The 15,665-nt window shown below is 46.4% G+C and overlaps 1 protein-coding gene across 1 annotated transcript; it reads right to left on the reverse strand.

The window, feature by feature from the left end:
* Positions 1-61: 61 nt before the first annotated feature.
* LOC112223629 (PDZ domain-containing protein 7) lies at positions 62-14,851 on the reverse strand. Its single transcript, XM_024386721.2, has 17 exons — positions 13,698-14,851; positions 12,725-12,846; positions 12,337-12,575; positions 11,855-11,992; positions 6,755-6,929; positions 5,818-6,000; positions 5,487-5,634; positions 4,629-4,689; positions 4,041-4,454; positions 3,734-3,898; positions 3,408-3,529; positions 3,214-3,305; positions 2,942-3,033; positions 2,760-2,831; positions 1,930-2,538; positions 1,600-1,700; positions 62-1,062 (listed from the first exon to the last, which is right to left on the reverse strand). Exons 3-17 carry the CDS (start codon positions 12,494-12,496, stop codon positions 919-921), a joined length of 2,676 nt encoding a protein of 891 aa, XP_024242489.1. The 5' UTR covers positions 12,497-12,575; positions 12,725-12,846; positions 13,698-14,851; the 3' UTR covers positions 62-918.
* Positions 14,852-15,665: the final 814 nt, after the last annotated feature.

Raw genomic sequence — 15,665 nt, forward strand, 5'->3', positions numbered from 1 at the left:
TCACTCTCCTGTACCCAGATTGTGTGGCCTGTAGACATTTCACCAAGAATTGGAGAAACTCAGGTCATGTTTACACCTGATATCAACATGTGACTTTCCAATCAAGAGGAACACTATCAGTTTATGGCTCGGTGTGTCTATACATGGTAATAACATTACCATCAACTGACAGGTGGATCCAAGCCTGCCATCTTCTGGTCACAAGCAGGTGTGCTAGCAACTGCTCCACACTGGCTCAGACCATAGCCAATGATAGAGGCTTCTAGTGGCCAAAAGGCTGTAATTAGCATGAGCTGATCCCTCCTGGTGAGACTGGAGTCATGTTCAACTGAGTCATCAGGAGGGATCTGCCAATCTTGAAGAAGAAAATTGACTACTTCAAAATGGAGATTGCCTCAATGGCGCTGCCCATGCTGTCACAGACGCTATAATGGCACATAGAGGACTCTATGGCTCGGACAGACACCATTCGTTCAGTTCACAGGGGTCCTGGAAGGCACTCTGATTACAGTTTGCATAAATTAGCCAGTGTGTTTTTAAATGACTTAAGTAAAGTATTGTCCTAAGAAATATGTGTATATTTATTTTACATCATTTGTGAAAGTCTGATGTGATAATAACAAATAACAAATAATGAAAAGTGAAAGATTGTGTGAACTGGTGCTTTAGGCCAGCACACACATCACTAGCTGCTGGTTCCCATGGCAGCAGGTCTCTTAGTCCCTTCATTTGATTGACCAGATCCTTCTTGTTCACCATCGAGGAAACAGGAGTTTCCTATTAACCCACAGAATTCCTTCAGATCGTCACTTTTCACTCCTCACTCTTCTCCCCTTCTTCCAACACACTGTAGTTCTGTTTGTGTTGTTTCTAGTCTCTTCAGGTCTTGGGCCTCCAGGTCAAAGACCCAGTCTTGGGTCAAGGGCTTTTGGGGACTTTGACTATAAACACCATGGGGTCTTTGGCCTTGTTGCTGAAAGCCCTGCGGATGATCTCCACAGCGTGGGGGTGAGTCACGCCCTGCAGGGACACTCCATCCACTGACACCAGCTCAAATCCAGCCTGGGGATGCAACCAGAGGAAGGAAGGTTAGAGAGAATACATTTGTCTTGTGCATGCTCTGTTGCTCTAGTTTGTGCACAAACAAGCACACACACACATTGCCTCAACATCACGTTACGTTGTTATTTGAGCTCAAAAACATCATTCTGATTGCATTGCTCTCTGTTCTCTTTCTATAATGTGGTGCCAGAGTCTAAATGCACCGGTTCAAAACATGCGTTACGCAAATAATCCCCCCCCCTCCCTCTACTCTGCCCTCAAATAAAAGAGCTCCTCCATAAGGCTTATTATAACAAGGATCCCTTGAGATGACCTTGGGCCTCTATCTCATCACAATGTTTGATTTCATCACTAGCTACATTCATATTTCCATGAATCAGGTCAATTCAAATTAGTTGGAAAAGATTTGAATGGAATGTGTGATGTTCATAAGGTGAAATGCTTATCTGAATGGTGGTTTATGAGTCATGTTGCAATGAGACCGGTTGTAGCCTTAGAGCTTAGAACAGGTCACAACACAGGATCGAACAGGTGTACCTTCAGGACTTCACACGTGGAGGCGGCTCCTCCTGGGAAGATCTTCTCTATCTTCACCACCGGCTGCACCTTAGACTCCATCCCACCAGAGATACTGATCCCTGGACCAGTAAAACAAAGGCATTACTACACACGTAATCAATCAAAAATGTGTTGAATTGTATAAGTGAAACATCACATTTGTATTGGCTCTGTTGTAAGAGCTACTTTGCTGACCCCTTTCTCTAATATGAATGAATTATTATAGAAGTACTGGAGGTGCAACTGTTTGGTAAACCATGAGGATTGCAAACTGTGACAAAGTGACATAAGAATTTTACACAAACTCACCCAGTGACTGCTTAGTCTTGGAGATGCTGACGGTTTTGAACTCGTACTCTATGACCGGAGCGCTGCCATTGAGGCCATTCTCAGAGGAGCTGGGATGACCGTTCACCCGCTCCCTTCCCAACCCCTCTGCTGTGAAGTCAGTGTCCAGGCCAGAGCCAAACACCTGGGACAACAGGGGCCTGCTGCGTCGAGGAGCGCTCTGCAGAGTGAACACAGTTTCTTTCTCCTTTTTACCCTTGGAAGTCCCATTCCTGAAGGGAGACCTCCCCCGCTCTGAGATGGTATCTCCCTGGTCCATTGACACATCAAAGTGGACGGAGCGGACCGTACCACTGTGTCCTCGTAGCGGGGAGCGGGGGTCGGTGGTATTGCTGTGGGCCAGCAGCCAGTTGGGGAGCAGGGGGCTGACGGAGAGAGAACTGAGGGAGTCTGAGGAGGCGTAGCCATCCACTGGGACGTCCAGCAGGGGGGGGAATGCTCTGGAGGTATGGGTGTGCTGCTGCCGGGGACTCTGGGACGCAGACAGACGCAGCCGCTCTAGCTCCTCCAGCAGCTGGCTCTCCCTCTCCACCTCCTGGGCACTGTGGAGCTCAAAGCCACCCTGGAAGTCTACATGGGGATTTAGGAGTCAGTAACAACCAAGATCCTGGAGAGCAGACTTGTGTTCCAACACAACTTTAAAACCGGTTTCCAATAATCATGGTCTTCAACCTGAACCACAATTAGTTGAATCAGGTGTGACGGTGCTGGGCTGGAACAAAAGCCCGCACTTCCTCCCCCAAGAATGAATTAAAGAAACACTGCTATACTGTAGATGGGACCGTACTGACCTGGAATGGGGGTGATGAGGTGTCGCCTGGGGGCTCGTCCAGACTGGGGGGAGCGCAGAAGTGGGGATCTGACTACATGATAAAGGGGTAATTTAAAGAATGGAAAGGCTTTCCTTTAAATGTATTGCTGAATGTATGGGTAGTGTGTATATTACTCTATGAATATGCATGTCTTTCCTCACCAGAACGGTACTTCAAGATATCATAGGCCTCCACTTCGAATGGGACCACCATGTTGTTGAAAAGCCCTAGGTCAGCTGGAGGCAGCAGCATTCTAAAGCGGGAGACAGAGTTATTAGCTTATAAAAAGAACAGGATTGTTTTCATTGTCCAGTCATCAAATAATTGGATTTGTGAGTTAAGCCGAATGCTAAATCCGTCAACTGGCCGCTCCCCTTCCTACCTAAATCCTTAAAGTGAATGTTGTTACTATTATTGTTGCCTCTCTGTGTACCTGATCTCCCTCAGCAGCAGCAGCTTCTCAGGCCGGTCCAGCACGGCCAGCAGGTGGCGCACCAGGTTCTCCACCACACGCTCTGTTATGTACTGCAAGAAAATAGTGACTATAACACACAGCATGCAAAAATCCATGGAATAAGGATGATAACAGTTCATATTTTCGGTGCCCCTCCTGCCCTTGCCCCATACCCGTCGGCAGGTCTTCATGACGGAGGCCACCTCGTCCTCACTCAGCAGCCTGCGGGCCATGCCCTCCACCACCCCCAGCATCTCTGGGTCCGGCCCGCTGGGTCTGCGCCTGCGCTCCCCATCTAGGGACATAACCAACACCCAGCTGATTGTACAATACCAACTCAAAACTATAACAAACTAACCCTGGTTTTAGCCATACTTATACTCACAGACACATTAACTCGCAATGACAGTGTAAAACTCCGGTTGAAATACCAGCTAGTTGCACCATTGACTAACGTTATTTTCTTATAGTCTACAGGATCATTGAAGGTACTACTGACCTCCGCCTGCCCCAGATTTGGGGGGGGACTTGGAGCGCCCCTTGGAGGTGTCTCTCCTGCGACCCCTGAACAGCAGGTTGACAAAGGTCTTGGAGCGCTGTAGGGTGCTCCTCTCAGGATTCTTCCCTCCTTTCTGCTGTTTCCTCTGCTTCGTCTGCTTCACCTCTATGGCAGGACAGGAAGGAGACAGGGCCTCAACCAAACCAGACTACACTCAGTCATTTTACAAAAACAGGTTCTTCTGAGTTGTCCAATCGTTGCAGTAAACTCCCTTTCTATCTAAACCAGTCCACCACTCTGGCCTCACCTGCTACAGTGACCTGGCTCTGGGAGCGATGGATGGGCTGACTCGGTCTACTGAGGGCCATTAGGACGGACGTTTTGGGGGACTCTCCTCTCCCCCTGCCTCCCTCCCCCCGGATGGCCGAGTCCTGCAGGAGGGTGGTGGCCCCCAGGCTGTGGCTAGTGTCCGCACCCATCCTGTGAGGCGAGGGGTCGGTCTGGATGGCGGTGTCAGTGCACTGGCCAGACCCAGACGTCTGGTCCTCAGTAGAGATACAGACGTCCACCATGTCCATGCCGAAGGGCAGGCTGGGGGGGAACATGACCTGAGACAGTCCGCTCAGAGAGGAGATGGGAGTCCCAGAGGACAAGGATGAGGCAGAGGAGTTGGAGTCCGAGCCCTGGGAGGAAGACTGCCGAGTCCCATTGCCACTGGCCACTGAGAGGGAGGAGACACACACATCAGCACAGATAGTGTTTGTTTTGGATTGTTTGTGCGGAAAATATATATTTAAAAATAAAAGTTAGCAAAAGTCACCAGTTGCTTTCTTAAATAATTCAAAAACACACCTGAAACATAATATAGGCTACATGAGGTAAGATGGTTACATACACTTGTTAAGCCATCTGTATTCTGCCACCATCTCCTTGTAGGCAGGGTATCGTCCCGCTTCCTGCAAAGATGCGGCCAGAGATATGCAAATAGGTTACAGTAGAGTTCTTGACCCGTTCACAGGATCAAGAGTAACTCTAGAACCACAAAGACAGAGTCATATATAACGTAGAGAAAGAGCAGCAAAAAGGTCCACACGTCGACAACAAGCAATGGAAATCGCTTTCTTCCCAACACATATTCCACCTTTTGACATGCTTCGTACTGTTATTTTCCCTAGTACTGGTAATAGTGTTTCCCTTTTAAAGAGGGGCCAAGGCGAGGTAAAGAATTGGAGAACATTAAGGTACAAAACGCGCCTGTGTGCTTTTGATCATCACCTGATCCTGGCCGAGCTGCCTAGTGAATAATGCATGCGGCCTGGCTATTTTTCACAGGGTGAAACCCAACCCGCCACAGGTAAAGTGAGCGAGCAATATTACGACTGTACGCCAGCTGTCTACCCTGCCACGCAACCTGCTCTCTTGGTGTGTGTACTGTAGTAACGGTGTGTGTGTGTGTGAGAGAGAGAGACCGTGAGTGAGTGACTGTGTGGGCCATTTTCACTGACCATTACAATTGGGCTACACACTTTCTCAATGGAGAGTAGTCATGGTTCATTCTGGAAGGTGATACACCTTCATTACCAGGTCATCAATACACCAAGAAGCATGGATCTCCACGCGTAAATATGAACGCAGCGGTGGAAAGAAATCTACAACAGTCTCATTTGGATCTATATTGAATCTCAGGCTCTAATTGTCTGTTTTCAAAGTCTTTGACGTTCAAGGTAGAAGGTCAAAGGTCAACCTCACTCACCTTGATGGTCAGCATGATGTGTGTGTGGCTCTTCAGCACCTCCACGGCACTGCTGTGGCTGATGTCCTCAAAGCTTACACCGTTGGCCTCAAGGATCTGGTCGCCCATATTGATGCCGTTCCGTTCACCCAGACCGCCAGGATCCAATCTGACACAGCACACATCATAATATCACTAAACAGAGCCGGGCATAAGAGTCCGGCACAGCACAGGAAATACAGACACGGCAAACTAAGCAAGGATTTAAATGATGAATTCAAAAAGCGGGTTCAACTTTATTTCTAATGATTTCTTTGTTTCTCAAGCCGGAGATGTTGCAGTACGAGCCTACTTGGAGACGTAGATGCCCAGGCCGAACTCCTTGCCCCCTCGGATGTTGAAGCCCAGGCAGTAGTCATCTGAGGTGGTGTAGATGTGGATGATCCTCCGCAGGGCCCCATCTGAGCTGGCCACCGAGGCGGAGGGTGTACGCCCACTCTCCTCCACCACCATCCTACCGTGGATCAGATCCACCCTGCAATGGAGATATGTTATGGGGTCAAATGTTTTCGTGACATATACTGGCACATATGGATACACACTGCTTTATTATGAGTAATCAAACCATTGATATATACTGAGTGTACAAAACATTATGAACATTATGCTCTTTCCATGACAGACTGACCAGGTGAATCCAGGTTAAATCTATGATCCCTTAATGATGTCACTTGTTAAATGCACTTCAAATCAGTGTAGATGAAGGTGAGGTGACAGGTTAAAGAAGGATTTTTAAGCCTTGAGACAACTGAGACATGGATTGTGTATGTGCCATTCAGAGGGTGAATGGACAAGACAAAATATTGAAGTGCCTTTAGACGGGGTATGGTAGTAGGTGCCAGGCACACGGGTTTGAGTCTGTCAAGAACTGCAGCGCTGCTGTTTTTTTTTTACACTCAACACTCGGTGTATACTGGTGCATAAGGATATACACTGCAATAGAGTTATACTCACTAACATTTAGGCTAGGAGTAATCAAACCATTGATATATATACTGTATACATGTATCAAATACATGTAAAGACATGATCAGACCTATTTAAGTACTTTAAAGACAGAACTATGGAATTTAAGTTGCTAATTAGATAAAGCTTTATTGACAGGATTCTAACTAGACACAATCGAATCAGTAAGACAATTCAAGGGGTGAAAGGAACTCACAATTCCAAACTGTGGCTCTGAATTGACAGACAAAATGTGTAATTTATAATCGGAGGTCTGTGCTTACCAGGTTGTCTTCTCTTTGGAGTAGCGGATACCGGGTACTTTGCCCACACGTCTCACTACCATCCTCAGTCTGTTGTTCCCTGTCAGGACTTTAACTGCACTGCTCATAGTGATGCTCTCCAAGCTCACCCCATTCACCTCCACCAGCTTGTCCCCCACACACAGGCCTGCCTGCTCTGTGGACATATGCAGTGCATTCGTAAAGTATTCAGACCCCATGACTTTTTCCACATTTTGCTACGTTGCAGCCTTATTCTTCTTCTTTTAAATCCATAAGTATTCAGACCCTTTACTCAGTACTTTGTTAAAGCCCCTATGGCAGCGATTACAGCCTCAAGTCTTCTTGGGTATGACGCTACAAGCTTGGCACACCTGTATTTGGAGAGTTTCTCCCATTCTTTTCTGCAGATCCTCTCAAGCTCTGTCAGGTGGGATGGGGAGCGTCGCTGCACAGCTATGCTCGATCGGGTTCAAGTCCGGACTCTGGCTGGGCCACTCAAGGACATTCAGAGATAAATTGCCATTGTAAAAATGGCGCCGGAGCAGAAGGCAGACGTTTTACGTGCCCCCAACCGATTGCATATTTGTTAGTTTATGTGCATTTAACTTATTTTTTGTACTTATTTTGTACATAATGTTGCCGCTACCATCTCTTATGACCGAAAATAACTTCTAGACATCAGGACTGCGATGACTCACCACGGACATGACTCACCACGGACTAGCAGAATCCTTTTCGACTCCGACGAGCCCGAGGCGGAGGATATAAGGCTCCCTCTGGAACAGGCTCCGATCCCAGTGATCTGCATGAAGAGGAGGTGGAGAAAGAGAGGCCGGAGGGCGGGCTGCCTTCTGAGGAGTAGGAGGTGATCGAATAAACCCCCACTCCCCTCAATTCTGCTAGCAAACATGCAATCTTTGAACAATAACATGGACAAGTTATTGGGAAGATTAAACTACCAACGGGACATTAAAAACTGTAACATCTTATGCTTCACGGAGTCGTGGCTGAGCGACGGCAATATCAACATACAGCTGGCTGGTTATACGATGTACCGGCAGGATAGAACAGTCACGTCTGGTAAGACAAGGGGCGGCGGTCTATGTATTTTTGTAAACAACAGCTGGTGCACGATTATCTAAGGAAGCCTCGAGCCATTTTTTTGTTTCACATGATAAGCTGCAGACCACATTACCTACCGAGAGAGAGTCCTGACAGAGCTGGTGTAACTGAATCAGGTTAGTAGGCCTCCTTGCTTGGACACACTTTCAGTTCTGCCCACAAATGTTCTATAGGATTGAGGTCAGGGCTTTGTGATGGCCACTCCAATACCATGACTTTGTTGTCCTTAAGCCATTTTGCCACAACTTTGGAAGTATGCTTGGGGCTCATTGTCCATTTGGAAGACAATGTCAATTAGCCTATCAGAAGCTTCTAAAGCCATGACATCATTTTCTGGAATTTTCAGAGCTGTTTAAAGGCACAGTCAACTTAGTGTATGTAAACTTCTGACCCACTGGAATTGTGATACAGTGAATTATAAGTGAAATAATGTCTGTAAACAATTGTTGGAAAAATGACTTGTGTCATGCACAAAGTAGATGTCCTAACCGACTTGCCAAAACTATAATTTGTTAACAAGGAATGTGTGGAGTGGTTGAAAAACAAACAAGTTTTAATGACTCCAACCTAAGTATATGTAAACTTCCGACTTCAACTGTACATACCCCAACCAGAAACCATGGATTACAGGCAACATCCACACTGAGCTAAAAGCTAGAGCTGCTGCTTTCAAGGAGTGGGACTCTAACCCGGAAGTTTATAAGAAATTCCGCTATGCCCTCCGACGAACCATCAAACAGGCAAAGCTTCAATACAGGACTAAGATCGAGTCATACTACACCGGCTCTGACGCTCGTCGGATGTGGCAGGGCCTGCAAACCATTACAGACTAGAAAGGGAAGCACAGCCGAGAGCTGCCCAGTGACACGAGCCTACTGGATGAGCTAAACCACTTCTATGCTAGCTTTGAGGCAAATAACACTGAAACATGCATGAGACCACCAGCTGTACTGGAAGACTGTGTAATCACGCTCTCCACAGCCGATGTGAGTAAGACCTTTAGACAGGTCAACAGTCACAAGGCTACAGGGCCAGACAGATTACCAGGACGTGTACTGCGAGCATGCGTTGACCATCTAGAAAGTGTCTTCACTGACATTTTCAACCTCTCCCTGTCCGAGTCTGTAATACCAACATGTTTTAAGCAGACCACCATAGTGCCTGTGTCCAAGAACACGAAGGTAACCTGCCTAAATGACTACCGACACGTAGCACTCACGTCTGTAGCCATGAATTGCTTTGAAAGACTGGTCATGACTCACATCAACACCAACCCTAGACCCACTCCAATTTGCATACCGCCCCAACAGATCCACAGATGATGCCGTATCTATTGCACTCCACACTGCTCTTTCCCACCTGGACAGAAGGAACACCTATGTGAGAATGCTATTCATTGACGACAGCTCAGCGTCATGCCCTCAAAGCTCATCAATAAGCTAAGGACCCTAGGACCAAACACTTCCCTCTGCAACTGGATCCTGGACTTCCTGACGGGCTGCCCCAGATATCCGCCACGCTGACCCTCAACACAGGGGTCCCTCAGGGGTGCGTGCTCAGCCCCCTCCTGTACTCCCTGTTCACTCATGACTGCACGGCCAGGCACGACTCCAACACCATCATTAAATTTGGCAATGACACAACAGTAGGCCTGATCACCGACAACAACGAGACAGCCTATAGAGAGGAGGTCAGAGACCTGGCCGTGTGGTGCCAGGACAACAACCTCTCCCTCAATGTGATCAAGATAAAGGAGATGATTGAGGATTACAGGAAAAAGAGAACCGAGCATGCCCCTATTCTCATCGACGGGGATGCAGTGGAGCAGGTTGTGAGCTTCAAGTTCCTTGGTGTCCACATTACCAACAAACTAACTTGGCCCAAGCACACTATGACAGTCGTGAAGCGGTCATGACAAAACCTATTCCCCCTCAGGAGACTGAAAATATTTGGCATGGGTCCTCAGATCCTCAAAAGGTTCTACAGCTGCACCATCGAGAGCATCCTGACTGGTTGCATCACTGCCTGGTATGGCAACTGCTCGGCCTCCGACCGCAAGGCACTACAGAGGGTAGTGCAAACGGCCCAGTACATCACTGGGGCCAGGCTTCCTGCCATCCAGGACCTCTGTACCAGGCGGTGTCAGAGGAAGGCCCTGAAAATTGTCAAAGACTCCAGCCGCCCTAGTCATAGACTGTTCTCTCTGCTACCACATGGCAAGCGGTACTGGAGGTCCAAGAGGCTTCTAAACAGCTTCTACCCCCAAGCCATAAGACTCCTGAACATCTAGTCAAATGGCTACCCAGACTATTCACATTGCCCCCTCCCCTCCCCTCTCCACACCACTGCCACTCTCTGTTGTCATCTATGCATAGTCACTTTAATTAACTCTGTCTACATGTACATACTACCTCAACTAACCGGTGCCCTTACACATTGACTCTGTACCGGCACATCCCTGTATATATTATTTTTTACTGCTCCTCTTTAATTACCTGTTACTTTTCTCTTATTCTTATCTGTGTTTTTTTAAACTGCACTGTCGGTTAGGGGCTCGTAAGTAAGCATTTCACTGTAAGGTCTACACCTGTAGATTTGTCCCAAAGTCACTCCTGCGTTGTCTTGGCTGTGTGTTTAGGGCTGTTGTCCTGTTGGAAGGTGAACCTTCTCCCCAGTCTGAGGTCCTGAGCGCTCTGGAGCAGGTTTTCATCAAGGATCTCTCTGTACTTTGCTCCGTTCATCTGTCCCTCGATCCTGACTAGTCTCCCAGTCCCTGCCGCTGAATAACATACCCACAGCATGATGCTTCCACCTCCATGCTTCACTGTAAGGATGGTGCCAGGTTTCCTCCAGACGTGAAGCTTGGCATTCAGGCCAAAGAGTTCAATCTTGGTTTCATCAGACCAGAGAATCTTGTTTCTCATGGTCTGAGAGTCCTTTAGGTGCCTTTTGGCAAAATCCAAGCATGCTGTCATGTGCCCTTTACTGAGGAGTGGCTTCCTTCTGGCCACTCCACCATAAAGGCGTGATTGGTGGAGTGCTGCAGAGATGATGGAAGAACCTTCTAGAAGGACAACCAACACAAAGGAACTCTGGAGCACTGTCAGAGTCACCATCCCTGACCAAGGCCCTTGGTCACCTCCCTGACCAAGGCCCTACTCCCCCGATTGCAGGGCCTTGGTCTTTGTAGGGCCTTGGTCACCTCCCTGACCAAGGCCCTACTCCCCCGATTGCTCAGTTTGACAGGGTGGGCAGCTCTAGGAAGAGTCTTGGTGGTTCCAAACATCTTCCATTTAAGAATGATGGAGGCCACTGTGTTCTTGGGGACTTTCAATGCTGCAGAAATCTTTTGGTACCCTTCCCCAGATCTGTGCCTCTACACAATCCTGTCTCGAAGCTCTATAGACAATCCCTTCGACCTCATGGCTTGGTTTTTGCTCTGTCATATACTGTCAACTGTGGAACCTTATATAGACAGGTGTGTGCCTTTCCAAATCACGTCCAATCAATTTAATTTACCACAGGTGGACTCCAATCAAGTTGTAGAAACATCTCAAGGATGATCAATGGAAACGGGATGCACCTGAGCTCAATTTCGAGTCTCATTTCAAAGGGTCTGAATACTTAAATATTTGCATTTATTTATTTGCAAACGTTTCTAAAAACCTGTTTTTGCTTTGTCATTATGGGGTATTGTGTGTAGATTGATGAAGGAAAAAAATTATTTAATACATTTTAGAATAAGGTTGTAACGTAACAAAATGTGGAAGATGTCAAGGGGTCTGAATACTTTCCGAATGCACTGTACAGTACATGCATGGACACAGACATACAGATGCAGACGCTCACACACACACAGTCGGTCTCTCAATTTAAAAACAGTCAAGGTAGAACAGTGTCACTCATGTTATGTCACACCTGTCATGTGTAGACTAAATGTGTAACACAGATATATAGTTGTCTGGATGTATTGCTTACCTGCGGAGCTGTTGTCCTCTACCTTGCTGACAAAGATGCTGAGGCCGTGCTCTGAGCCTCCACGCACGCTGAAGCCCAGCCTGCCGTCCTCACTCTTGTCCACTGTGACCGTATGGATGTCCTCACTGTCATCTCCACCTGACAAACACGTGATAGATCAATACAGATACTACCAGGTGAACTCCAAGAGGAAATTCTGTTGTAAGTTTGATGAGTGACACTTTGACCATATAAGGGATCACAAAAAGGCACCTTTTGCCTGTATGTCTTACGGAGTTAATTTTATGCCACAATTTATAATCTGTCTTCAAAGAGCTGAACACATTAATTAAGAAAACAAATGGTGCTTAACTTGTCTGTGTAGCAGTATATGGATTGTGATGAGGGGAAGCCTATATGCCAGACACTGGTCATGCCTTAGAGGGCACGATGATCTGATCTGAGCCAATCTCTGGTGTGGTGTATCAGAGCGGCAGCCTCACCGTCCACAGGAGAGTTGATGAGGATGACCCGGCCCATGGGGGAGGAAGATCGGATTCCCCGGCGCTGCTGCTGCTTCCGGAGGAAGTGGTGCGTAGCCGTGCCTGACCTCTGAGTCCCGGGGGCTGCGTCCCTGCGAGAGGGGTCTGACGAGTGAGCCATGGCCAGGAGCTGGGTTCTCTTTCACACACGCCTACCCCAGTACACACTCCTCCAGGGGCTCAGCGCTGGATGAAGGAGCCTAGAACAGAAGGAGATGGAGGCTCAGGGTTGATGAAACCAGATAATAGTACAATTCAATGGCTTGAAATTGTCATAAATGCATGCACCCGAAGCCAGAACATAAACTAGCAGAATATATTGGCACGATTGAGTAGCATGGTAACTTACCAGTGCAGATGGGTGGTTTGTGATATGTTGGCAGACCCTCCTCCTCCCTGGACTCACACTCTGGTCCATTCCTGGCCATGGTGAATCTCACTCCCCCGCCTAACACCATGAGAAACACAGACCTGTCCAGTGTATGCAGTAGGTCAGATATCATGCAGGATCAGATACCTCATCCAATTGAATAACCAACCAAATGTTATGTGCGAACTGATAAGGATACATGTTGCTCAATTATTTCCAAGCATGCTGCAATTTCTTAGATCATATCGACTGTAGGTTGAGCAATGATGAACGGCTGAGCTCTTTTTTGATAACGGGTTCTTAAGCTTACTTTCATCAACCTGCCTGACCCAATTACAGACACGATGTCACATGCCTTCGATGCCATGGATACCTTGGACTAAACTTAACCCAATGCGTGATAAACCCAATGCGTGATAAACCCGGTGTCGTCATGAAGGAGGATTTCCCCCATGCGCCTACGGCTTGTTGGGACCTTGGACAGCGACGTTGAACTAACTGCGTAAATAGAATGCGCTGTTGGCAGCATTATGTTACTCAAGCATCCAAACTACTGGCATGTAAAGTAGGCCGGCCTTAAAGTACACTTTCCTTACTATCATATGCTTTATTAGAGATGCGTTATCTGCGTAGTTCGTCAACAACAGCAACAGCCTGGGAGCTGTACAATAGCCTACCGTGGCATGTCTTGCCATTTCTATATAGCCTAATTAAAATAAATAAATAAAATAAAGCACTCCGACAAAAATGAATGGTACGGCTAATAAATACATTTATAAAAACTAAAGCGTTGATATTGTGCAGATATTCACCAGCACCATTTCACCAGCAATGACTGACTACTAAGTTGCTGGAAGGTGTTAACGTTACATTTAATTAACTCGACAGCATACAGGTATCCTAGGATAAACTCAGGCTATTGTTTTACCGGATGTTTAAGTTTGAACATTACCTTTGTCCATGTTGTGTTGAATGACCTAGCTCACCTGGGAAAAGCACAAAGCTATCGAAGTCCCGCCCTCTCCATCAATGTGATTGGATGTCTTCATTTTGACTGGGACACAAAACTGCTTTCAGATTGGCTGCTGAACCAGCTCATCGTTCCTCTGCGTAGGAAATACAGGTAGGCAACTCATGGCAAATAGGCATACTATATCCTAATTTTATGAGCCATATTTTTATAAAAGCCATAATAATCCATTCGGATATCAAATAAAGGTATTTAATCAAATCCACTGTGTCCTGACATAAAAGCAGTCTTCATTTAGAGCGTTGGGCCAGTAACTGAAAGGTTACCGAATCGAATCACCGAACAGACAAGGGAAAAATCTGTATCCCCCTTTCCCCATTATTCATGTTTTATTACATTGTCTAAATGATACTCCAGGGGAAACAAAAGGCTCAGTTTATTGTCCGTGAGGGTATACAGTACAATGAAACACACTTATTAGCCTGTCTGGTATGAGCTGGTTGGAGTGGTGGAACTGAGTGTGATGCATCAGCTCTGGTCCCTCAACAGTTTAGACCCAGACCATCATTAACACACTCACAGAACTACAACACCTTCAGCATTGTTAGAAGACATATCTAACATAGCGAAGTGACTTGTGCAACACACCCTTACTGAACACTGAGGTCAAAATAGATCTATATACTTCTTTTATGTTTTCTTTGTATACGAATCAGAGATTTTTCTTAGCTTCTGTATATTGTTGAAGTCTTTGCTTTGCCTACCATACATACACTGAACAACATTTTTACACATCATGTAAAGTGTTGGTCCCATGTTTCATGAGCTGAAATAAAAGATCCCAGAAATGTTCCATATCCACGAAAAGCTTATTTCTCTCAAATATTGTGCACAACGCTGTTTACGTCCCTGTTAGTGAGCATGTATCCTTTGGCAGTGAGTTTATGCCTGCCCATACCATAACCCAAGAACAACGAACACAATTGCATTTTAATCGATGGCAATTTGAACACAGAAAAATACCCTGACAAGATCCTGTTGCCATCATGATGCCCATTTTTGTTTAAGGTACAGTACCAGTCAAAAGTTTGGACCACCTACTCATTCAAGGGTTTTTCTTTACTTTGACTATTTTCTACATTGTAGAATAATAGTGAATACATCAAAACTATGAAATAGCACATATTGAATCATGTAGTAACCAACAAAGTGTTAAACAAATCAAAATATAAAATATATTAGATTCTTCAAAGTAGCCACCCTTTGCCTTGATGACAGCTTTGCACACTGTTGGCATTCTCTCAACCAGCTTCACCTGGAATGCTTTTCCAACTGTCATGAAGGAGTTCCCATATGCTGAGCACTTGCTGGCTGCTTTTCCTTCACTCTGCAGCCCAACTCATCCCAAACCATCTAAATTGGGTTGAGATCGGGTGGTTGTGGTGGCCAGGTCATCTGATGCAGCACTCCATCACTTTCCTTCTTGGTCAAATAGCTCTTACACAGCCTGGAGGTGTTGTGTCATTGTCCTGTTGAAAAACAAATGATAGTCCCACTGAGTGCAAACCAGATGGGATGGTGAATCACTGCAGAATGCTGTGGTAGCCATGCTGGTTAAGTGTGCCTTGAATTCTAAATAAATCACAGACTGTGTCATCAGCAAATAACCATCACACCTCCTCCTCCATGCTTCACGGTAGGAACCACACATGTGGAGATCATCCAATCAAAAAGACAGAGGTTGGAACAAAACATCTAAAATTTGGACTCATCAGACCAAAGGACAGATTTCCACCGGTCTAACGTTCATTTCTCGTGTTTCTTAGCCCAAACAAGTCTCTTCTTCTTATTGGTGTCCTTAGTAGTGGTTTCTTTGCAGCAATTCAACCATGAAGGCCTGATTCATGCAGCTCCTCTGTACAGTTGATGTTAAAATGTGTCTGTTAATTG

Source organism: Oncorhynchus tshawytscha, linkage group LG24 (genome assembly GCF_018296145.1).
Source record: "Oncorhynchus tshawytscha isolate Ot180627B linkage group LG24, Otsh_v2.0, whole genome shotgun sequence".
Lineage (NCBI taxonomy): Eukaryota > Metazoa > Chordata > Actinopteri > Salmoniformes > Salmonidae > Oncorhynchus > Oncorhynchus tshawytscha.

What these genes read in the sequence shown, in the direction of transcription:
- LOC112223629 (XM_024386721.2), bottom strand. Translation starts at nt 12,496, where the DNA reads ATGGCTCACTCGTCAGACCCCTCTCGCAGGGACGCAGCCCCCGGGACT. An exon ending in ACATCATGCTGACCATCAAG is followed by an intron (nt 4,690 to 5,486) that starts GTGAGTGAGGTT and finishes GCATCTTTGCAG; the next exon opens with GAAGCGGGACGATACCCTGC. An exon ending in ATACAGATGGCTTAACAAGT is followed by an intron (nt 4,455 to 4,628) that starts GTATGTAACCAT and finishes CCTCCCTCTCAG; the next exon opens with TGGCCAGTGGCAATGGGACT.